At 38.5% G+C, this 24,360-nt stretch overlaps 1 protein-coding gene across 3 annotated transcripts in view; it reads right to left on the bottom strand.

Annotated features, from left to right (window-relative positions):
- The window catches only part of TLL1 (tolloid like 1), a 143,075-nt gene that overhangs the window by 57,665 nt on the left and 61,050 nt on the right, over window positions 1-24,360 (bottom strand). For all 3 annotated transcript variants that reach the window (XR_009631630.2, XM_067468712.1, XM_060778743.2), the window contains exon 3: window positions 3,502-3,612. Coding sequence is in view for 2 of the 3 variants with exons in the window: in XM_067468712.1 (XP_067324813.1) it covers window positions 3,502-3,612 (111 nt within the window). In the remaining variant the exon portion in view is untranslated. The remainder of the gene's footprint in view (window positions 1-3,501; window positions 3,613-24,360) is intronic.

Raw genomic sequence — 24,360 nt, 5'->3', positions numbered from 1 at the left:
CTTATGGTAACCTCTTGAATTTCATAGAATTTTGTTAGGCAAGGAATATTCAGAGTTAGCTATTTCCAGTTTCTTCATCTGAAATATAGCCTATTGCACCTGGTATTCATTGGCAGTCCCATCCAAGTCCTAACCAGAGCCAAGTCTACCCTTTAAGCCTGTTGTTCCTCAGCAGGCTGCACAAGGAACACATACCTGATGGCAAGACTAAGACCTCTTCCACATAACTGTATAAAATTCCACATCATATGCTTTGAACTGGACTCAGATAACCCAGTACAAAACAGATATTGTGGATTATCTGCCTTGATATTCTGGGTTATATGGCTGTGTGGAAAGACCCTGAAACCTCAGGTTGGTTCCAAATCCCAGCTAAAACAACATCCACACTTCAATGTTCTATGAATGCCTCCAGCTTCATAATGAGCTATCCATGGTCCTGATGCCCTGCTCTCAGGAGAAATTTTACTGGCCCTTTCCTTCAGGCATTAGCCTGAAACAAGAAACAACCCCAAACATTATCTCCAAGTACTTCTTCACCTTGTTTGTTGATTTAGCCACCCAAATTCAAGTGAAGAACTTCAAAATAGGAAATTCTGATGCTTGACTAAAAACAGAAGAGAAATGGAACCACTGCAAGGGTCATTTTGTTCCATATTTCTAACTATATTTAGCAAAGATTTGACTTAAAGTTTCCCTGTTCTTATTCTGCATTGCAAATTGGAATCATTTTTGTCTGAGGCTAAAATTAAAGCACAAAAACATTTATCTAAAAGGTATCAAAAAGAATGAACTAGAGCTCACTTGGAATGCCTTGGTTGGAGGCAAGGATTACAGGTCATATTTTCCGTGATTTACACAAAAAGCTTTTTAAAATGATAAATTGTAATTATACTACTATGTCTTGATTAAACATCCTAAAAGAATTCATAGGAACACTTCTCTCGCCAAAGTAAGAAAGAATATCAAAAGAGCCCCTTCCTCCAACTCATTCTGTGATAGCATCCTCTGATTTACTGAAGAAGTCTAATGACAGGGGTAGGCAAAGACAAGAAGGTATGTAGCATATCTCCCTCTTCTTTTATCAGGTATGGGCTTGACTTGAAACAGAACTGCATAACTACCCTTCATACTTTGTTGGGAGACACCAGAAAGTGCAAAAAGGATATTAATTTCATTTCAGTTGTTTGTGCCGATTTCTCCCCAAATTTGGAATGCAGCACAGCTCAGTTTGTCTCTGCTACAGTTAACACTTACTAATAAGGGTGTTCCTCATCTTTGCACTGTACTTTCCAGACATGCTAATATAAGCCAACTATTTACACAGCTGCTGCCATGTATTAACAAGCCATTCCCGGAATTTCTTCCCATGGAAAACCCAGTAAGTTGCAGTCCTATTTCTCCTAGTCTTTGTATGCAGGATAGGATTCTCAGTGTATACAGTCAGCACTTCTCGTGCTACAATTCCCATGACAGAGACTGGAAAGTGTGTCATTGTAACTGCAGATATCACCAGCATGGCATTACCTACATAAATATATGTCCAAGGACAACTACAGAGCACTGGTTCGATGCAGATTTAACCATAGGAATTCAACATAGCTGAAGGCTTACCACTTTACATACAGGATTAATGTGAATGAGAGCACTTGTTTGCTTTTTTATTGTGTACATAACAATGTTTATTGTTATGTGCATGATGTGGCATTGATTTTTTTTGCCTTAGTTTGTAAGCCACTCTGAGTCCCCTTCAGGGGGAGAAGGATAGGGTATAAATATAGTGAATAAAATAAATAACTTTATTCACTTCAATAAGTTGTTTAGATCAAATGTTTACTAACATAAAAAGTACATGTTCTTCAAGACCGCTCTTCTCCTCCCAACTTCTGCCATCTGATTACTTGCATTTAGTACAGAATTTTCATAGATATTTGACCTGAACGGGATCTGCCAACAGTTTGTTTATTTTAACCTCTTTTATTTTAACCTCTCTTATAACGAGCGTTGTATGTTGTATGACTATGTGTTAAATGTGTTATGTGTTAAATGTGTTATGTGTTAAATGTTTTGATACGGCCAATAGGCCAATCAATAAAACGTATCATTTCATAGTACAGAATTTTGATGGGAGATTTTAATTCATCAATACAAATAGACAAATTGTTAGGTCTGTAAAGAAAGACTATAAAATTATTTGTGAATTGTCTATTTGTATTGATACCATTTTTGTTGTATCGCAATAGAGATATCTGTGCTTAACTGAGATTTTAATTCATGTCTCCAGTGACCAGTCTGTAAAGGGTGCTTTATAAGTGCAGTTAACTGTATGTGCTTAGAAGTCCCTTCATTATAGTAGTAGTAACAACAACAACAACAACAACAACTTTATTTTTGCACCCCACCTCCATCTCCCCGAGGAGAGTCAGTGTGGCTTACACGGGGACAATCCCGATCAACATAGTTAAAATATAATACATTAAAATACAAAAACAACAGCATAAAACAAATAAAAACATCATAACAAAATATAAAAGGACACACCAACCAATGAATCTGCAATAATGATCAGTTTTTGAGCACAGGTGGGCGGACTGATGCAAATCAGTTGTGGGGATAGGGCTGGTGGATAAAGTGCATAAGTCAATTGGCAACAGCAAAGATAGAGGGTAATGTTAGATAGAGTGATTATAACTTTGAATACAAAACAATAGCAAATGTGAGGACAAGATATTTGGGTTCTAGCTGGGGGCAAAGTCATCAGGGGAATTGTCTAGTCAAAAGCACAGCAGAACATCCACATCTTTAAATCTTTGTGGAAGATGGACAGAATGGGTGCTAGTCTTTGTGCCAAATGTCAAAGTTTGCTGGTGGTATGACAACATATGCATAAATAACAGGGCATGTATGGCCCTGGCAACCAATTTATTTTCCTTAAATGTCAGCATTGGACACTTGTCAGCTCTATTTCACTGGGTTCTGGTCCATTTCTGAGCCCAATTCAAAGTCCTGTAAATCTTGCATAATATAAGGTCAAGATACCTAACAGATCACTTCTTCCTTCATGAACCTGACCACAAATTCAAGTCACTGAAAGAAAGTTCTTCCTCTCATAAAGGAATAGAAGATTTTCTGAAAGTTAGTTTGAGTTATAGATGTGGTGTTTCATTGCCACGTATTTTATTTTTATAAATCTTTTAACTTGGCTGATTTGTGGAGTGTGGCCTCTCTTTCTATCACCCTTTGCTGGTTTTGGATTGCCTTTAATTGTACTTTAAAAAAATAATGTTGAATTGATTGTAAAAAGTCAAGTCCCCACCGTAAGCATCAGGAAATCAAATCACAAATGCATCACAATCTGAATATCTCTATGACTTTTTAAATCACATCAATAAGATTATTTCCAGAAATTGTATTACAGTCTATAAGAAAGCAAGTGTATTGTAAAAGTTTAATATAGAATGTTCTCTTTATGTAAACCAATCAAAATCTTTAGCAGCTTACCTGTATTGTGTCTGTCTCTCTCATTGGAATGCTGTGTGAGATCAATTGTCCGGTCAATCTGAAAGATTTTTAAGTCTTCGTCATCTAAGGCAATATCTCCCCAAAAGACAGCTTTAAATACAAAAAGAGAGCTTAATTTAAATATATTAAGAGTAGAATCATACAAACAGTTTATTTTGGAGCAAAAACTTTGGAGCATTGGTTTTCTGCTTATTTTGCTTCTCATTGAAATAAATGCACGCATATAGAAATTAGAAGAGTATTGTTCTACCTTTCTAATCAAGTTTATTTTTTTCTGTTTTTACAGTGCATAAAGCTAATGTATTACATTCCAAATATATTTTCACCACAGATACAATCTTTTTGACAAGTATTTTAAACATACAACATTGCTTCAACATATAGGAGTTCTGTCTTGTTAGCCCATACCAATCTGTCAGCAGAAGAAATGTTTACGTGAATGTGCATCTCTATAAGCTTTACTTCAATTACTTTTATGTTCTAGAAAATCTCAGCAAATATATTGTGACTTAGTTCCAAATACACATGATAGGAATTATACTGTAATTATGCTGTAATTAGGTGTGGCACCACCTCCACACTTGAACATAGTGCAAAAGAAAGTACCCTATATGCTCATGTATAAGTCTGGAAAAAAAATCAGCCCTTAGAAATATGGCTCGACTAATCCTCAATGTTGTTTAGGATGCCTGAGGTCTTTGAACACAACCCTTTCTTTCACAAAGGGAAGCAACGACTTAAAATAATAAATAAGGCTTAATATATCTCTAATTTCACTGAAATTTAGCATCACAATTTGACTGACAATTTAGACAACGTACAAAAACCGAAAATGCTGAAACAGCTAAAGCACAGAAATGGTGAAAGACCAGAAAATACTGATTGAGAGGTGAAACAATTATACAGTAATTTATCTGTAGAAAGTTTAAAATCAGGCGATCAAGCACATGCCCAGTCTTGTCAACCCCCCAGGGAGAATGCATTGCTTGCTTTCCTAAATCTGTAGGGAAAGTACCAGAATGCCTACGCTGCAGGAGTGCAGAGATGTAAAGAAACCATTTCATTTCCCTCTAAAACATTTCCACAATTAGTGTAATTCAAGTTTAAGCTTCCACAAATTTAATATTGTACATAAAATACAGCATTCCAACTATATACTGCCATGCACTTGCTCTGAGCTTATTAGTTATTTCAACAGGAAATTTTAATTTACTGTTCACTACATTTTCAAAACAAAACATGCACAGCTTTTCTTTATGACCAGAATCTGCATTTTAGTTTGGATAGTACTAGAAAGAAAGGTGTCTAATGTGCATTATAAGTCACTACCACCTTTTGAATGTCATGTTCCAAAAGTTCATAACAAACCGGTTCCCAGACACCTGGATAATTATTGCTGATATACCATTCATGACATAGAAAAATTACTTAGATGGACCACAAAACGTATTCATAGCAGCTGTGTTGTCCATGCAGCAAAAATACAACAAAACTGAATAAACCTAAATGAATCTGGAGAACCAGGTGTCGATGATGGCCAGGAGGGCCTTTGCACAATTAAAATTTGTGCACCAACTATGTGCATTCATTGAGAAGCCAGATCTGGCCACAGTGGTACACACCTTAGTTACATCTGGTCTAGATTACTGTAACACACTCTATGTAGTGCTGCCTTCAAGGAGTATTCGGAAACTTCAGCTGGTCCAAAAAGTTTTGGCCAGATTGCTAATTGGATTGCTACAGGGAGCAAACAGCCCCCTTGTTGCAGCAGCTCCACTGGCTGCCAATTTGTTTCTGGGTACAATTCAAAGTGCTGGTTATGATCTTTAAAGCCCTATACAGTTCAGGTTATTTGGTTGACCACATCTCCTTGTACAAACTTGCCCAGGCCTTGAGATCCCCAGGAGCTGCCTCTGAAGAGTGCTCGGAAACTTCAGCTGGTCCAAAGAGCTGCAGCCAGGTTGCTCACTGGGGCTGGCTACAGGGAGCGGATAACCCTGCTGTTGCAGCAGCTCCACTGGCTGCCAGTCTGTTACCGGGCACAATCCAAAGTGTTGGTTATGACCTTTAAAGTCCTTGATGGATCAGGTCCAGGCTATTTGGCTGACTGCATTCCCCTGTATGAACCTGTCCAGGCCCTGAAATATTCAGGGGAGGCTCTTGTCTAGGTCTCACCTTCATCTCAAGCTCAGTTGGTCAGAACAAGAGAGCAGGTCCCCTTGGTGGCTGTCCCTCAACTCTGGAATTCCCTGCCCAGGGAAGTCAGAACAGCCCCCTCCCTGCTCTCTCCTGGGGGCAGGCTAAAACCTTTCAATTCAGACAGGCTTTCAAAGAAGAAGGTTTTAAAGATCAAATCGGGAGGTGCTGTGGATTTAGCCTTGAATATACATTGAATATATTTGAATGGTTTTTGACTGATTTTTAATACTATTTATATTTAGTTCTGTTGTAATGTTTGTATATTTATATATTTTAAATTGTGTACTAATGCTTTTTTATGTTAAGCTGCTTTGAGTCCCATTTGGGAAAGATAAAACAGGGTATAAATAAATATAATACTAATAATACTTTGGGGCACAGTGCAAAATAAACTATCCTGAACTTCCTTGTGCAATATCCTAGTGTTCAAAAGGAGGCGGGGAGAAATATTTAACCAGGGCCCCCCAAACTGTTCTTACAGAGCAAGAGAGAAAGTGGGGACAAAATAATGGCTCCCATCACACAGAAACAATTACTTAAATACACTTCTGGTGCCTTGCATCTTGACAGTGTGTTTATTTGATCCAAGCCACAGTGTGCTGTTATTAAGAAGATGGCCTATGGTGAACCTTTCAGTATGCACACTATGACCAGAGAAAATAAGTAGAAATTTGAGATTATTCTGAAATATTCCTAGACACTGCCAATATAAGTATTATGGTAGCTGCAGAAAAGATCCCAAATGAGACAATCTTGGCAATTTTGAGTATATTAATGGTAAAGCAATGTTGTAAGTCGTTCCTACATCTCAGCAGCTATTAAGGTTTCTGCCAAAGATAACTGTATGCCAATGAAAAATGTAGATGGCTTGGAATTACCAAAAAAATTAAGGAATCATGGGGAATGGATATCCCCTTAAGATAATGTGAAAGAACTCAACTGTCTACACTCTGATGTAGATTACACCAGCTTTCTGAAGTATTTAAGATAATATAGTGTACTGTATGTTGCAGGCTCTTAAAATAAATGGCACTAGATAAAATCTTTTCAAGAAATCAAGAGTTTGATAAGAAAGGTACACATTCCTGGCTGCATTTAGGATGACAGTAAACTTTGCAAAGAACACAAAATCAACATTGATGATGACATCTGTGTTGTGTTTTCCTTCTCCCACGTGTTTTCACACAATATGGAAAAAATACAATCCCCTTATTTTCTCCTCTGTCCTTTTACTGCTGTATATACTTCCAATCCCTATCTGAATATTTGCCTTTTTAAAAAAAGATTCCTGATACCTGCTAGCTATATAGGAGCTTCAACACATTCATTTTTAACTCTCCCAGGCCTTGCTCTAAGCTTGTTGGATAAAGGTATATCAGAAAAAGGTATAGAAGGCTTTCTTTTTACCCAGATCCATTTCTGAACGTGGACCTCAAACAAAATTCAACTTCTAACATTCAGCACTTTTGAAGCTATGTCATACAATGGAATTAAGAAAAGAACCAGAAAGAATAGCAAATTAGGGGGAAATACACCTGGATTGCAACTGGGTCAGCTACTTTCCATTCCCAGGAAAGATTAATTGTCATTCCTATCTCCCAGGCTCTGTAAGGGAATATTTAAACTGTTTCACAACTATACTAAAATATTCTAGAATCCAAGTAAGAGTTTGATTGATATCTTTTCTTTCATTTTAAAGAGGAGATTGTGGAGTAAACAGAAAAAAATAAGTCTGCTGCAGATATTATATACTATATATATGAGCACAGTTTTATCTATGAAGACATCAGCATTTATATATAAAAAACAACACATTCACATGCACACACCCCTAATATGGGACCTAGCACCAGCTGAGAGAAGAGAGTCATGAATGGCAATGCCAAAATAAGCTTCACACATAGAAGAAAAGTAGTAAAGGTGTTGTAGGCTGATATGCACATGGTGTTACTTATCACACTTTAGGTTTCAAACTAGATTCAAATCATGTTTCAAACCAGGTTTGCCTCAATGCCTCTGTAATGGAAATATAACATTTGCATTTGCAAAATTAAGAGGCTCAAATATAACTTAGGTCTCCTATAGGAATAAATGTAAAAGAACTGGTGAAGTAGTAATAATGTGAATAAAGCATAAATTCTAGGCTTTATCCTGGACCCATTTTTAGTCGTTTCCCTCAGCCCATCTGGGTTTTCAGTTTGTTCAAGTGCCCATAACAGCAAAGAGTCAGCCATCATGGATTCCCGACTATGGGACCATGTGGCAGCCAATCTTGGTTCCTCCTCCCCTATTCGACACCACAGTTTAATATTTTTGATTTTCCTTTGTTTTCTTCATTTTCTTGATTCTTTTTATTTAGTGGGATTGACTTGGAGTTGGAGATGTGCAAGGACGGGTGGGTAGGGTGTGCACGTGCATTGGGAGAGTTATTATTTTAGAAGTATTGGAGAGGAAGGGAAGGAGGGAAAAAACTATTTTTCTCCTTCCCTTCCTCTTCAATACTTCTAAAATAACAATAACAATAACAATAACAATAATAATAATAATAATAATAATATATCCCAGCAAACAAAAAGAAAACCATCATTCTCTGGAAACTACCAACTTGTTACCTCTCCTCTAGAGTAGAAAGTAGAAATAGCTTTAATGAAGCATTAAACCAAGACCGAAGCATGCCCACTTTAGAAAGGGCCTGAACTAGAGAAAAAGAGGGGTTTTTAAAGGAAGCTCAAAGAGATAGTTCCAGGTGAATCGATCTTTCTTCCCTGGGAAGTGGGAAGTCTCCTTAAATGCCTTGGGAAGCTTTGTGCAGGGAGAAAGTGTGTGAACACCTGCAGCCTGTCTCCTCTAGAGTAGAAAGAAACATTAAACCAGGTCTCTTCTACACACAGAAGAGAAAGTATTGCAGAAAGAGTGCTATCTGAACTCTGATGCTTTTAATCCAGGTCTTAATGAAGGATATAGGAGGGGAACCTATGGGAAGTTCCCTCCATAATGGGGATAGGGTACTTTCTTAACTGGCACCCAGGCTCCTTTAAAGGAGAAAAGGAAAGGCTTCCAGGAGCAGAAAGGAGAGCTTCATAAGTTCCCCATTGCCACCATTGGGCCAGATCTAGCCACATTTGAAGACTTTGCACACATGCAAGATTCTTGATTTTCTATTATCTTTGTTCACATGAAAGGCATCCACAACACCATATCATATAGATAACCTGGTATAATAGATCCAGACAGATAAGACAAAAATCAGTAAAGTAGAAATAGCTGGCTAAAAGGGCAATAATGGAGAGAAAGACCTCTAAATAAATAATTTAGGTTAAAATGTTATTATTCAAATCTCTCGACGCTGAAATCTCTTTATATAAAAGGCTTCATTTGCTATAAATTCAGACAATAAACTAGGAACTCAATAAATGAAGAGAAGAAACTGATTTTGTACTAGAAACTGAGATAAAATAACAGTTTCTTGTACAAAATGCCCACCAACTTATCAAACAAAGTCTGGAAACATAGACCCCATGAATATGGAGAGGGGGATGAAAATAATTTCACAGATCTTTGCATAAGTATTCATCACCAATCCCTTTCACTTTTCTACATTTTGTTGTTATGAAGTAGAACAAATTCATTTAATTGCCACTGTTACCTATTCTATTTGTCTGAGGAAACTGGCAAGAGAAGACGTGAATTATTTATAACAGTAGGATATAAAATAAAAACCAGTTCTTGGTTGAATACCACTGAACTAACTAACCAGTCTCCAGTTTAAAATGAACTGCTGATCTCACAATGTCAGGCTACCTTAATCTTCAATCCTTTCTTTGCTTAGTTGGAAATAAGACCAACTGAATTCAATGCAGATTACCTCTAAGTAGACATGTACAGGATTACCATGCATTGATAGGCACAGACAAGCACCTTGAGCTCCGAGGATTACCTGGGAAGGAATCCTACTGGAGCATTGCAGCACACAAAAATACCTAGGAATTTCTCTGACTTACAAGAAGCACTGTTTGAATATCAACCAAAAAGTGGGTGTTAGAAATAATACCACATGAAAACTGACTGGCACAACCTGGGGATCACAACCAGGTATCGTGAAGACATCTGCCCTTGCGCTTTGCTACTCTGCTGCTGAATACACATACCTAGTGTGGAATACATCTCACCACATTAAAACAGTAGAGATAGCTCTTAATGAGACAATGCCCCATTATCACATGATGTCGACACCCTACACTGCTGGAGAAATTATACTGTTTCGCCAATATTGCACCACCTAACATCCATTGGTAAGTAGCAGCCTGTGATGAAAGGACCAAGGCATTGATATCAGTGGTCCATCCCCTGTTCGGATATCCATCAGCAAGCCAATGCCTTAAATCAAGAAATAAATTCCTAAAAGCTACAGAGATACTCACAGGAACTCTTCAGCAAGCAAAAGTCCAAAAGTGGCAGTTAAAACCCGGAACTTCAATCAGTGGATGATACCAGATGAGAAACTCCCTCCTAGGTGCACAGAAGACGGGGCTACTTGGAAGGTGCTGAACAGACTGCACTCTGGCACCACAAGATGCAGAGCTAACCTTAAGAAATGGGGCTACAAAGTGGAGTCCACGATATGCAAGTGTGGAGAAGAGCAAACCATAGACCACCTACTACAATGCATCTGAGCCCTGCCACATGTGCAATGGAGGACCTTCTTACAACTACACCAGAGGCACTCAAAATGGCCAGCTTCAGGACAAAGGAAATTTAATATAATGCCAAGTTTTTAATTTTGTTTGTAGTTTTTCTATACAGTATAACTGTATTCTCAATTTGCTTCTGACACAATAAATAAATAAATTCATCAATAGAATTAAATGCAAGACTACTACCTATGATTTACAACCAATCTCTGTCAGAGATAAAGCCAGCAAAACTTTCACCAAATTAAAATTACCCATGTCACAGAGGAAAGTTTTAAAACCCATCTGTTTTGTGGCTTTAACAAGAAGCTGTGAGTGAAAGAATGAACAAATGCAACATTGTATATAATTTGCCACCTACGTGAAACGGTTGAAACTAAGAAACAAACACAGTGAATGTTCTAGGCGAAGCATACATGTAATTTATAGCCATTTCCATAAAAGAAAGAAAATAACTTAATTAAGCAGTCTATAGAAGCCAACAACAACAACGTTTAAAGTTATGCATTGTTTTAATTAACTAATATTTTGTGTTCGTATAGCATAGCCAATATATCACCTGGAAATCCAAGCACAAGAGTTTATAACCTCTTGCAGTCATTAAGTCAAAAATGATGTCATGGAATATGTTGTCTTATGATCAAACAAACTGAAAAAAGAACAGGACAGAAATGGGGAAAAATACACCCAAACTCTCAAAAAAAAATATGGAGTGGATGCCAGAATTGACATACAGCAAAATAAAACAAATCCACAAAAGAGTGATATTTTCATTAGCCAACCTGCACAAAACACATCCTGCAAGCTTTCAAAGCTCCACTGGATTCTTCATCAGGGAACATATTAAAAATGATTTATGTAGGATTTTGCACAATGAATAAGGCAGTGGAGTTTCAAAAGCTTGTATGATGTGTTTTGCATGATTTGGTTGGCCAAAAAAAGCCATCACTCTTTTCCAAATTCTCAAAAAGAATTAAAGACAGCTGACCAATGCTAGTGCTATGGTAGATGCAATAGAACAGAGAAGATGTATGGAGCAGAAAGAAGAAAGAGTGATCAAATTTTTGCCTTCTAGCAACTTGTTTCTGCACAGTAATCCTGTTTAGCTTCTTCCTCTCACATAAACAAGCTCATCAATATAAAGATGGATTCCATTTGTATACTGAGAATTATGTTTTTAAATCTGCTTTGTAACATCTAGTGTCATGTAAAATCATTTGAAAAGGTTGAACAGAAGCTCTCTGAAGCTTGAGGTACTTTTACTGCCTATTACAGGGAAAACCAGCTGATTCCTAATCCATCTAAAACGCAGACATGTGCTTTTCCTCTTAAGAACAGAGAAGCACCTGAATCTCCGGGGGCTACCTGGAAAAGAATCCCACTAGAGCATTGCAGCACACCCAAATACCCGGGAGTTACTCTTGACCATGCTCTGACTTATAAGAAGCTCTGCTTGAATATCAAGCAAAAAGTGGATGCTAGAAATAACATAATATGAAAGCAGACTGGCACAACCTGGGGATCACAACCAGACACAGTGAAAACATCTGCCCTTGCATTTTGCTACTCTGCTGCGGAGTACGCATACCCAGGGAACACATCTCACCACATTAAAACAGTGGATGTGGCTCTTAACAAGATATGACGCATGATCACAGGATGTCTAGCCCAACGCCACTGGAGAAATTATACTGTTTAGCCGGGTTTGCACCACCTGACATCCATCAAGAAGTAGCAGCCAGCAATGAAAGGACCAAGGTAGTGACATCTCTAGCCCATCCTCTGTTCAGATATCAGCCAGCAAGCCAACTCCTTAAATCAAAAAACAGCTTCCTAAGATCTATAGAGATACTTGCAGGAATACCTCAGCAAGCAAGAGTCCAAAAGTGGCAGGCTAAAACACAGAACCTCAATCAGTGGCTGAAGTGACTTGCTCAAGTCACTCCTGACACGAAAAGAAAAAAAAACCAGATGAGAAACTCCCTCTGGGCACACAGAAGACTGGGCAACTTCGAAGGTGCTGAACAGACTGTGCTCTGGCACCGTGAGATGCAGAGCCAACCTACAAAGTAGAGTCCAAAACATGTGAGTGTGGAGAAGAGCAAACCACAGACCACTGCCTACAATGCAGTCTGAGCCCTGCCACATGCACAACTTTGAGTGCCACACCAGAGACACTTGAAGTGGTCTCCTTCTGGTAAAGGAAATGTAGTATAATGCCAAGCTTTTAACTTTATTTGTGGTTTTCTATACATTATAACTGTATTCTCAATTTCCTTCTGAAACAATAAACAAATACATTTCAATCAGTCTGAAATAAAGCCTGCAATTTCACATGTCTGAAGTTTAATGATGACATTGGACAAAACAAATAACGTATAATAAATTATTTAGTGACAAAAACAAAAAAATCTGTATCACTATTCTTTAATTCCCCCCAACCTTGCCTTTAGGGCTGTAAATATGGAGCTATCCCATTTTTTCCCCATAACAACTCGGAAAAAAATCACCAAAGCCCAGTTTATAGAATGCAATTAGCACCCTAAGAATGCATGGCATTTTATCAATGTAGAGTTCAGCCCACATTCACAACGCCAGTTACCCATTTCTGCAACTAAACAGTTCTCTACATGTGTTAAAAACATTAGCTCAAACAGTGAGGGGAGGTAACTCTTAATTTTTGGCTGACATCGTTTTTACTCTAATCAGAAGATAAAAGTATGAGCTGAAACACATACATCTGCTTTTCATGCAAATCTGCATCTGGCGCAGAGTTCTATGGATTAAATAGTCTCTGCAATTCCAACCACAAGGATGATTCTTTTACCATCTTTATCCCCTTTGTATGATCACCAAGACAGATTGGAATTCTACATTTTAAAATTTTCGGCAAGCCTCACAAAGCAGTTTATATAAAAATATTAAAATAATACACATCATTAAACAACCGCACTTTAAAATAACAAAGACAACAGACAGAAACATTTATATAACATCAGAGACTAACATTTTGAAGTCAATAAAATGCCTGGGCAATTCAAAAGGCACAATTACAGAAAAGGTCCTGTCCTGGGTCACTCCTTGGCTCACCTCAGATACCAGACAAAATTTCAGAATGGCCTCTGGTGGAATTCTTAATGCCCTGGAAATGTTTACTATGATACCAGATCCAGCTTTCAGTTATCTATACAATCTGTAGGTAAAGGTAAAGGTTTTCCCCGGACATTAAGTCTAGTTGTGTCTGACTCTGGGGTGTGGTGCTCATCTCCATTTCTAAGTCAAAGAGCTGGCGTTGTCTGTAGATACCTCCAAGGTCATGTGGCCAGCATGACTGCATGGTGCGCCATTACCTTCCCACTAGAACAGTACCTATTGATCTACTCACATTTGCATGTTTCTCCTCTCCCTCCTCCCTAATCACTCTGACACCCCAAGCAATGAATGACTGACATGAGCTGCTGCAGTGAGGAGAATGGGAAGGTAATAAAGGTGACTATCTGGCAGCTCTGAGATGGGATCAGCATTATTGAAAAGTCAGTACTTTCACCCCACAACGGCTGGGGAAGAAGGGGTGTCCTAAACCAGTGTTTCTCAACCTAGGGGTTGGGACCCCTGGAGGGGTTGCAAGGAGGTGTCAAAGGGGTCACAAAAGACCATCCAAAACACAGTATTTTCTCTTGGTCATGGGGATTTTGTGTGGGAAGTGCTCTCTGGATGTAAGTGAACTACAACTCCAAAACTCAAAGGTGAATGCCCCACCAAACCCTTCCAGTATATTCTATTCATCATGGGAGTTCTGTGTGCCAAGTTTGGTTCAATTCCATCCTTGGTGGAGTTCAGAATGCTCGTTGATTGTAGGTGAACTATAAATCCCAGCAACTACAATTCCCAAATGACAAAATCAATCCCTACAACGCCACCAGTATCCAAATTTTGGAGTATCGTTTATTTGTGCCAAATTTGGTCCAGTGAATGAAAATACATGCTGCATATCAGATATTTACATTACGATTCATAACAGTAGCAAAATTAAAGTTGAGAAGTAGCAACACAAATAATTTCATGGTTGGGGGTCACCACAACATGAGGAACTGTATTATGGGGTCGCAGTGTTAGGAAGGTTGAGAACCACTGCCGTAAACCATTCCAGGGCTGATCTGGCATTTGCCACACCCGATTGGCCCCAGGATAAGTGATCAGTGCAGAACTGCCTTTAGGATCAAAATAGATTTTTACACAGGAGACTCAAATAGTATATGTAAATGTTCCCAATCTCCAGGCAAATAGAAGCCAATGTCTTTGGGGATAACAGCTCTATATCTCTTACTCAATTTGTTCCTGAAATTGTGATGAATTTTAATTACAGGTATTTTGCCTTAATTACAGGTATTTTGCCTGTAAGAAGATCTTAATTACAGGTATTTTGCCTGGTGACACATTTGGTTTCAGCACCTCTATATCCCTCTATGATTAATTTGCTCTGCGTAAATCAGTCACTAAAGACTAAACAAATATCCAAAAATGGAGTAGTCAGTTATGTGAGCCTAAGAAAGCTTTGGGTGTGTTTTTGATTAGCATTATTCTACTCTTAATTGTTGTTTGAACAAAGCATTTCCCTGGTCATCACAAGTCTGGGTCTGTATTTTTTCTCGGCCCTGGGAAAATAAGTATTATATTTGCTATCAGTAAAAAAAAAAAAAAAACCTCTAGAGTTTTATGTGTTTATTGTAAAATACAACGGAAACATCTATTGATCTTCTCTTGATCTCATTGTTATTAATTCCAACACAGGAGAACAAAAAATATCTTTCTTCTCCTATAAACTACATAATTTTCCATTTAGTGAGTTGATATTTGTTGTGGTTGTTTTAAAAAGATATATCAAATCAACAGGGCATGGAATTTGTTAGAACCCTTATTAGTTTTTCCTTTTATATAACTCTCACATAAATATAAGACAGGTGCAGGCATGAAATATGAAAGATGGTTAATAATAGTAACCTAACTCACAAGCTGATTTGCCTATTTTTGCTACACCTCTTTCCAGTTTCCCAAGCAGCCCAAGGTATGATATGACACAAATTTATTATGACTCACATAGATAATCATAACTATATTTGGACAGAAGGGAAACCTACCCAAATTACTAGCAAATGCACTGCATAGCTGCCCTACTGTAACTGCTGAAGAATTCTTTGAAAAGCAACACTAAGTGCCTCAACACTTAGAATCCAGATTTCTTAATGTGCTCCAAATGGCACATACGAGTTTTGCTGTCTGCAAAAATCACTGTCCTTTCAATTCACAGATAGAATACACCCACATAAATTCTTGTTGTACTTAATGCAGCAAGATAATTGCAATCAGAGGACACTACTGGACAGAGGTGCAAGTTTTGTTGTTGTTTTTTATCGTGTCAGAAGCAACTTGAGAAACAAGTCATTTCTGGTGTGAGAGAATTGGCAATCTGCAGAGACATTGCTCAGGGGACACCAGGATGTGTTACCATCCTGTGGGAGGCTTCTCTCATGTCCCCGCATGAGCTGGAGCTGACAGACAGGAGCTCACTCCATCTCATGGATTTGAACTGCCAATCTTCAGGTCAGCTATTCAACCAGCACAAGGGTTTAACCCATTATGCCACCACGGAGAGATGCAAGTGGGATCCACTCATTGAAAAAACATATACTTTAAAAATGTAATATTTTAAAACTTTTAACCAAAGAGTTCTATCACTCAGAGAGATATAGCAATGACAATAAGTATGCCTAACTATATTTGTCAAATGATGAATTGCAGAAATGTGAAAAAAATCTGAATCGTTGACTGTGAATGTAGATGTACGTTTACATTTATTCAAGTGTATATTCACTTGTTCACAAGTAGTATAGTGATTTGAAAGCTGGACTAATAATTTGGAAGACCTGAAACTGAATCCCCACTTTGTCATGGAAACCCACTGTGTGACCCTGGGCAAGTTACACTGTCTCAACCTCTCAGAGGAAAGCAATGGCAAACACCCTCTGAATCAATCTTGCTAAAGAATGGTATTACTCATTGATATGCCACCAGAAGCATTCAGTATAGCCACACAGAACTGGAAATATCTACTTCCATATCAGTTCCTCATATGTTTTGTCAATAAGTTCATTCTGTCTTGTTTTCTCATTGAACTTTTTTTAAAAAACCAATCTCCATGAAAAACCACATTTCAGTAAACATTACTGGAGCCCCTGGTGGCACAATAGGTTAAACTCTTGTGCTGGCAGGACTGACCAACAAGTCAGTGGTTCGAATCCGGTGAGAGTGGGTTGAGCTCCCTCTGTCAGCTTCAGCTCCCCATGCGGGGACATGAGAGAAGCATCCTACAAGGATGGTAAAACATCAAAACATCTGGGCATTAACTGGACAACATCCTTGCAGACGGCCAATTCTCTCACACCAGAATCGACTTGCAGTTTCTCAAGTCACTCCTGACATGAAAAAAATGTACACATTACTAAATAATATTCTTACAGATTTCTAAATATATTCTGTACTAAATGCTCAGTTGAGTAGCATTGCTCTAAAGTATTTGGCAGAAACATTTTCATAAATTCAGCTGGTCTGTGTGGAAAACCTATCCTGAAGGCTGGATTAACCTTGGGGAGAAGTGGTGGACTGATAAACATTTGGGTGGTTAGGGTGAGTTTATCATAGTTTGTCATAATGACAAGGTGACGGATTGGTGCTCGGAGGATCTTGGTAGCATTAAGGAAGAAACATTCCATGAGAACAACACTGTGTCATAACATTCCCAGAGGCGACCCACACTGACTGATGGCATTTTAATATCATTTTAACATCTTTTATTGATATTAGCTACTTGAGTCACACTTCCTCAGGGGACGAATGGTCCTGTGAAGTGGAAGTGGAAGATTCAGCATTTGAACATATTTTCCTCTAAAACAGATAAATTCTAATCCATTTCAACAAGTTTGTTAAGCCCAAAAATTGTTTACGAATTTTAGGAAAGCAGGAAAACAGCAAAATCCAGTGGCACTTGGTGGCTTCTGCATCAGTAAGATAGAATCATAGAATCCTAGAGTTGAGAGAGACCTCATGGGCCATCCAGTCCAAACCCATTCTGCCAAGAAGCAGGAAAATCACGTTCAAAGCACCCCCAACAGATGGCCATCCTGCCTCTATTTAAAAGCCTCCAAAGAAGGAGCCCCCACCACACTCCTGGGCAGAGTTCCACTGCTGAACACCTCCCTCAGTCAGGAAGTTCTTCCTAATGTTCAGGTGGAAACTCCTTTCTTGTAGTTTGAAGCCATTGCTCCGCGTCCTAGTCTCCAGGGCAGCAGAAAACAAGCTTGCTCCCCTCCTCCCTATGACTTCCATGGTGACTCGAATAAGGTTTCACTCTGAACTTTAAAGCAGCTGTTTTGAGGATAGGGTTCAGCATCTTGGATAACTCCTTTAGAGTTCAGACATAAATATGGGGTATATTAACTATCTCAAAGTAGCTGGAAACCAGCAGCTATCACTGGGGTAAATTCCAATCTGGAAAAGATACTATAACTTCCTTCTTGAACTACAATTGTGGATGCAGATAAGATCATTTCACACTGGATCCTGTGAAAAATTCATATGCATGTTTCTCTATTTTACAGTGTGCCCAAACATCTTTGCCCTTATAGTCAAGCATTCTCATCTTATCATTTAGCTAATGTCCAGTATTGACTTCTATGTATACTATTTTCTGATCTTTAGGTTTATGTCTGCAGATTGTTTTGCTTGTTTCTTTTTTAAAACAGTGGAATACAATCTTTAAAAAAGTACAATCTTAGTTTGTACTTGTGTGGGTAGATAGCTTTATCTGAATTCATTAGGTTAAGATGTAATCCTGTGAAAAATGCATATGCATTGTTTCACTATGTTTACCCGAAGGCATTTACCTGATAGAAGAACTGAATGTCGTGTTACCATCAGTAAACAGTATGAGTGTTACTTCAGGAAGAGGAAAAACAAATTTACAGGAAGATGAGTTAATGCTAAAGCTCATGGCGAAATGCTGAAAGGAAGTGAATTCTTTGTTGACAACTTAATGATAATGAGAATTTAACTTATCAGTACTAATCACACAATGTTATTCTTAGAGATAAACAAATTAGCATTTCTAAGACAGTTTAGTCATCGGTTTAAGGGAATGCTCAAAAGATTTCCAAGTTGTTCCCTACTAGGTTGCTGTGAGTTATCCAGGCTGTATGACCATGTTCTAGAAGCATTCTCTCCTGTTGTTTCACTCACATCTATGGCAGGCATCCTCGGAGGTTAAGGGGTCTGTTGGAAATGAAGTAAGTTAACTTTATATATCTGTGGGATGTCCAGGGTGGGGGAAAGAACTCTTGTCTGCTAGAGGTACGTGTGAATGTTGCAGTTTGTCACGTTGATTAGGAACATGATAGGCACTGCAGACTGATTCAACCAGAGAAGTCAGCCATAGCAGAGCATCTGATGAACCAACCTGGACACAGCATATTATTTGAAAACACAGAAATGCTGGACCACTCTAACAACTACTGTGCCAGGTTACACAGAGAAGCCATTGAAACCCACAAGCATGTGGACAATTTCAACAGAAAGGAGGAAACCATGAAAATGCACAAAATCTGGCTACCAGCATTAAAAAACCCTAAAATCAGGGCAGTAGATAAAGAGCGAAGCTCAAAATGCTGGGGAATGTTTTTTTAACTTTGTTAGTTGAGCTTGGCCCCATGTAAGCTGCACTGAGTACCTTCGGGGAGATGGTGGCAGGGTATAAAAATAAAGTTGTTGTTGTTGTTGTTGTTGTTCCAGACAAGAATGAATCAGGGCCAGCTAACACCTCGCAACAAAGGATTTCTCCAGGCAGCAACCAGGCAGGCCTTGAAACTGTAGGTCATAAAATGCAAGATTGTAAACTGCAACATTCACACGTACCTCTAGTAGACAAGAGTTCTTTCCCTCACCTTGGACAGTCCACAGATACATAAATCTCACTTACTTAGGGCCTGCCACACAGCCCTATATCACAGAACAGCAAGGCAGAAAATTCCACAATATCTGCTTTGAACTGGGTTATCTGAGTCCACACTCAGATAATGTGGGATTTTCTGCCTTTTTTTTTTGTCGTGTCAGGAGTGACTTGAGAAACTGCAAGTCGCTTCTGTTGTGAGAGAATTGGCCGTCTGCAAAGACGTTGCCCAGGGGACACCCGGATGATTTGATGTTTTATCATCCTTGTGGGAGGCTTCTCTCATGTCCCCGCATGAGGAGCTGGAGCTGATAGAGGGAGCTCATCCGCCTCTCCCCAGATTCGAGCCTGCGACCTGTCGGTCTTCAGTCCTGCCGGCTCCATTTTCTGCCTTGATATTCTGGGATATAGTGATGTGTGGAAGGGCCCTAAGTTTCCAACAGACCCTTCAACCTCTGAGGATGCCTGCCACAGATGTGGGTGAAACGTCAGGAGATAATGCTTCTGGAACATGGCTATACAGTCCATAGCAACCCAGTGATTCCGGTCATGAAGGCATTTGTCAACACATTGTTCACTATTGTTCATTTTTCAATCAAAATTAAGAGCTTTTGTCTTAAGGACTAGGAATTTAGAAATACATTAAATGCATATAAAATTAAACAATGGATGAATAGGCACTGTTGGACAGGGGGTGCTACATCATATTTTTTAATGGTGTAAAATAAATTAAGTGTTGCCAACATGTGAAACAGAGGGTGCATCTACACTGCAGAACAGTGTTTCTCAACCTGTGGGTCCCCAGATGCTTTGGCCTTCAACTCCTAGAAATCCTAACAGCTGGTAAAATGGCTGAGATTTCTGGGAGTTGTAGGCCAAAACACCTGAGGACCCACAGGTTGAGAACCACTGCTGTAGAAGTAACGTAGCTTGACACTCTCTTAACTGCCATAGCTCATTGCTATAGAAACATGGGAGCTCTAGTTTGGTGATGCACCAGCAATCGATGCAGAGAAGGCTAAAGATTTTGTAAAATTACTACTCCTTTGATTTCATAGTATTGAGCTCTATAGATGCAACCTGACACAAAGCAGGAAATACACATGAAGAAAATTGATAAATATTATTTGGAGAATACAAATCAATTAAAACTATCACATATCTTAGAGAAAATATGAGGGTGAAAGAAATATGGAAAGAGTTAAATAGAGAAGTCTTCATATAAGAAATCATACTTAGCAGGGAAAAAAGGAAATAAGAGGAAATGTTATCTTGGCGATAACCCAAAGGAGCATGGATTAAATTATGTTTTCCATTACTGTTATATCTGCACATCCAACAGTTCCCTTATACTGCATTACATTAAGCATTATGAAAGAACAGGCCTAAAAAGAGCTGGTCACAATGCTGTAGTAACAGTGTAAGAGATCAGAATGGAAAGATTTTCCCTTTCCTCTCACAGTGTGGAAAGGAAAAAAGAAAATGGAAATGCAAATATTAAGAAACTATTCCATAAATACACCTGCACATACATTTCCATTAACTGGTTTGATGTCAGCATGATAATGTCAGGGAATGCGCCCTTGCATTTTGAACAGAAGCAATGCAATAAAAATTCCCATTTCCTCAAGGGAGAACTTGAAGCAAATGGTTGTAGTTTGTGACACAGCAAACTCTCTTAAAAACCTAAGGAGCATTTGGGAAGAAAACTAAAAAGGAAGCGCATTGACGCTCTCCCCCTTCTTTCCTTTCCCAACAGGATGCTTTTTATGGTGAGAAGATTGTATCTGATAAATAAGGACATGAGAACAAATTGCTGACCAAACAAAATACTTTGCTAAACTGGAGGTGAAGCTACAAATCTGCTTCCTGTAGTTTTTGACTTGCAACTCAACAAAGAGAAATGGTTCATCTTTTTTTCTAAGATCCTCTTCCTGCAGATACAGGAAACATCTCAAGTGTCTCTACTGCAACAGGGTCCCATAACATTTTCCTTCATGATAGATTTCATTTTGGTATAAGCAAGAATGTGATTCAAATAATAACTCCCTTGACAAAGTTTATAGAAAATTATGTACGTGTGTGTGTGTGTGTGTGTGTGTGTGTATCTATGGGACTCGGGGTGGTTCACAAAAGCATTTCAAGGTGCCACACATAAAATAGAACAATATAAGACTGTTTTCAGTAGTCTCTGAAGATATGCTGGGTGTATCTACATGGACAGAAAAAGGAAGAATCAGAGCCAGCTAACACCTCCCAACAAAAAATCTTGCCTACCAGCAATCATCCAGGCTTTGAAGCTACAAGGTCATTAAATGTGAATCAAGGTGGCCAACTGCAACATTTACACTTGTCTCAAGCAGTCAAAAGTTCTTTCTCCAACCTGGGACATTGCCTAGTTTCCAACAGACCTCACAATCTCTAAGTATGCCTGCCATAGATGTGGGTGAAACGTCAGGAGAGAATGCTTCCGGAATGTGACAATACAGCCTGGAAAACTCACAACAACCCAGGGACTTACTGTGATTCCAGCATTGGCTCTTCTCATGACATATACCAACTTCCAGTCAGAATTTCTCCAACAAACCCACTATCCGGACGAATAAGAAAATCTTTCCCAAAACACCTGGCCTTTAGAAATATACTTTGGGCCCATCCACACCATATAACCATAGAACCATATAACTCAGAATATCAAGTCAGAAAATCCCACAATATCTGATTTGAACTGGGTTATCTGAGTCCACACTGACATATATTCCAATTCAAAGCAGAAAATGTGGGATTATAGTCAGATGTTGAAGGGGTGTTTGTTTTTAGGTCTTATAGACCTAAAACCTATTTTCTAAGAACTTATTTCATCCCCTTTAAAAAAAACTCTTAAATAAACAACCATCATAACACATTTTAGCAATGAATGCATTAAATCAGGAGCTGAAATCAAATCATCCTCAAGAAGTTGTTGTACAACAACTCTACCTTACAACTGGCCTTTCAACTGCTTTATACAAACTTGCACTACATTATACCAAGCTCTGTTTTATGGGGTTGGTATATGGAACCAGGCTAGGGCAATCACACTATATTCCTGTTTATTTCAATGGGCCACGAGTCTTGACTCTGTGGTGTTCTACCGTTTCAATCAATCAACAATGTGACTTAGATTAGATTCAATCTAGAAATTTTCATGCAAAAAAAAATTGCCCATAAGGATCCTGTTCTTTGTATAAAAACATTTTCTTATTGCAACTCTTATTTATTTGTTCATTTATTTATTGAAAGAATGTTACCCACTCTTCAAATCAAAAAGCCTTACAGATTAGCTTACAAAGATGAGTGCTTAAGTCAGTTCTTGCTCTCTTACAACTTTTTTTTCATGTTAGGAGTGACTTGAGAAACTGCATGTCGCTTCTGTTGTGAGAGAATTGGCCATCTGTGAGGACGTTGCCCAAGGGACGCCCAGGTGTTTGATATTTTACCATCCTTGCGAGAGGTTTCTCTCATGTCCCCACATGGGGAGCTGGAGCTGACAGAGGGAGCTCAACCCGCTCTCCCCAGATTTGAATTGCTGACCTATTGGTCAGCAGTCCTGCCAGCACAAGAGCTCCTGAAGATAGTTGATATTACAGGTGGGATGGGAAGCAGAGATAGAGGGGAAATCATGGCAATTATATGTTTTCAATGGTTTTATGTGGTTTTTATAATATTAGATTGAAAGTTTTTAACTGTATTCTTATGAATGTATGGCATCAAATTCTCCTAATTCTGTAAGCCACCTTGAGTTGCCATAAGGCTGAGAAAGGTAGGCTACAAATACTGTAAATAAATAAATAAATAAATAAATATCTCATCAGGTTAAGAAGATGGGTTCTTGGGTGGCAGATGGCACAGTGATGTTAATATTCTTCACAGTCTTTCACAGTGATGTTAATATTCTTCACTATCCCCAAGTATCCAAAAATACAGAAGTCTAATTCAGAATAACAAACTCAAAAGTGAAACCATGTTAAGCAAGATCCGACCTGTGAGGAATGTTTTTAAAAAGCAAAGTTGCTAGGGGTGAGAAGGCAGTAATCTGGTTTTCATCCATCAAACAAACACATCAGCTGCCCCATCTAATCTTTCACCTGTCTTCTTGCAGTCTTCCTATTTGCTCTGTCAAAAGTAATTTTCCCATAAAGTTAATGGAGCTTTTGTGGAATGGCATCTTTGGTATGCCTGCAAAAGCACAAAACATTGTTAAGGTCATCTGACATTATCATTACCAATTCAGATGACCAGAAGGACACAGCAACATTCCTTGGGATAGTTAATGTATTGTTGCACTAAATGCAATCCCGAAGACATCACAAGCTCAGCAGAGAGAGAAATGCTTTCAGAGATGTATGGGAAGTACACCTCTTGTCACCTCTGCCTTTTTAGAAATGGAACAGAGGGATTTAAGTACCATTTATCATTTATCAAACTGATATTTCTATCCTACACTTTAAAAACTCTTTATAATATGAAATTTTCAAAAAGAAAATACCATAAGTCATGATATGATCTGCAACTAAACCTAGGAGTGTTTACTAAGGTCCCACTGTATTGAATGATGTTATCCAGTGTGAGAGATACAATGTTAGCATTCCGTTTTGAAAATGCAAGGGTGCTAGGATCCAATTCCAGCCAGTCCTACTCATCACAACCAACGGGAAGGGATGAATATGGACTGTAATCAAACAACATCTGGTGGGTCAAACTTCTGCATTCTAGTTTAGAGTGATCGAAAAGATTCAGAGGAGAGCTGAAACAAAAATAAAGTGGCTAAAATGTGAATTTATATTCCTTTCAGAGACAGTGGAAGCAATGGGAAAAGGGAGTCTATATGTCCCAGTGTAAGTAGGTATACTGTGAGGGATTTGACTTTTTGGAAGTACTTTCTAGTAGTCATGGGCATGAAATTTGTCT

This window comes from Anolis sagrei, chromosome 5 (genome assembly GCF_037176765.1).
Source record: "Anolis sagrei isolate rAnoSag1 chromosome 5, rAnoSag1.mat, whole genome shotgun sequence".
Lineage (NCBI taxonomy): Eukaryota > Metazoa > Chordata > Lepidosauria > Squamata > Dactyloidae > Anolis > Anolis sagrei.
This window is presented reverse-complemented; position numbering and strand designations above follow the sequence as displayed.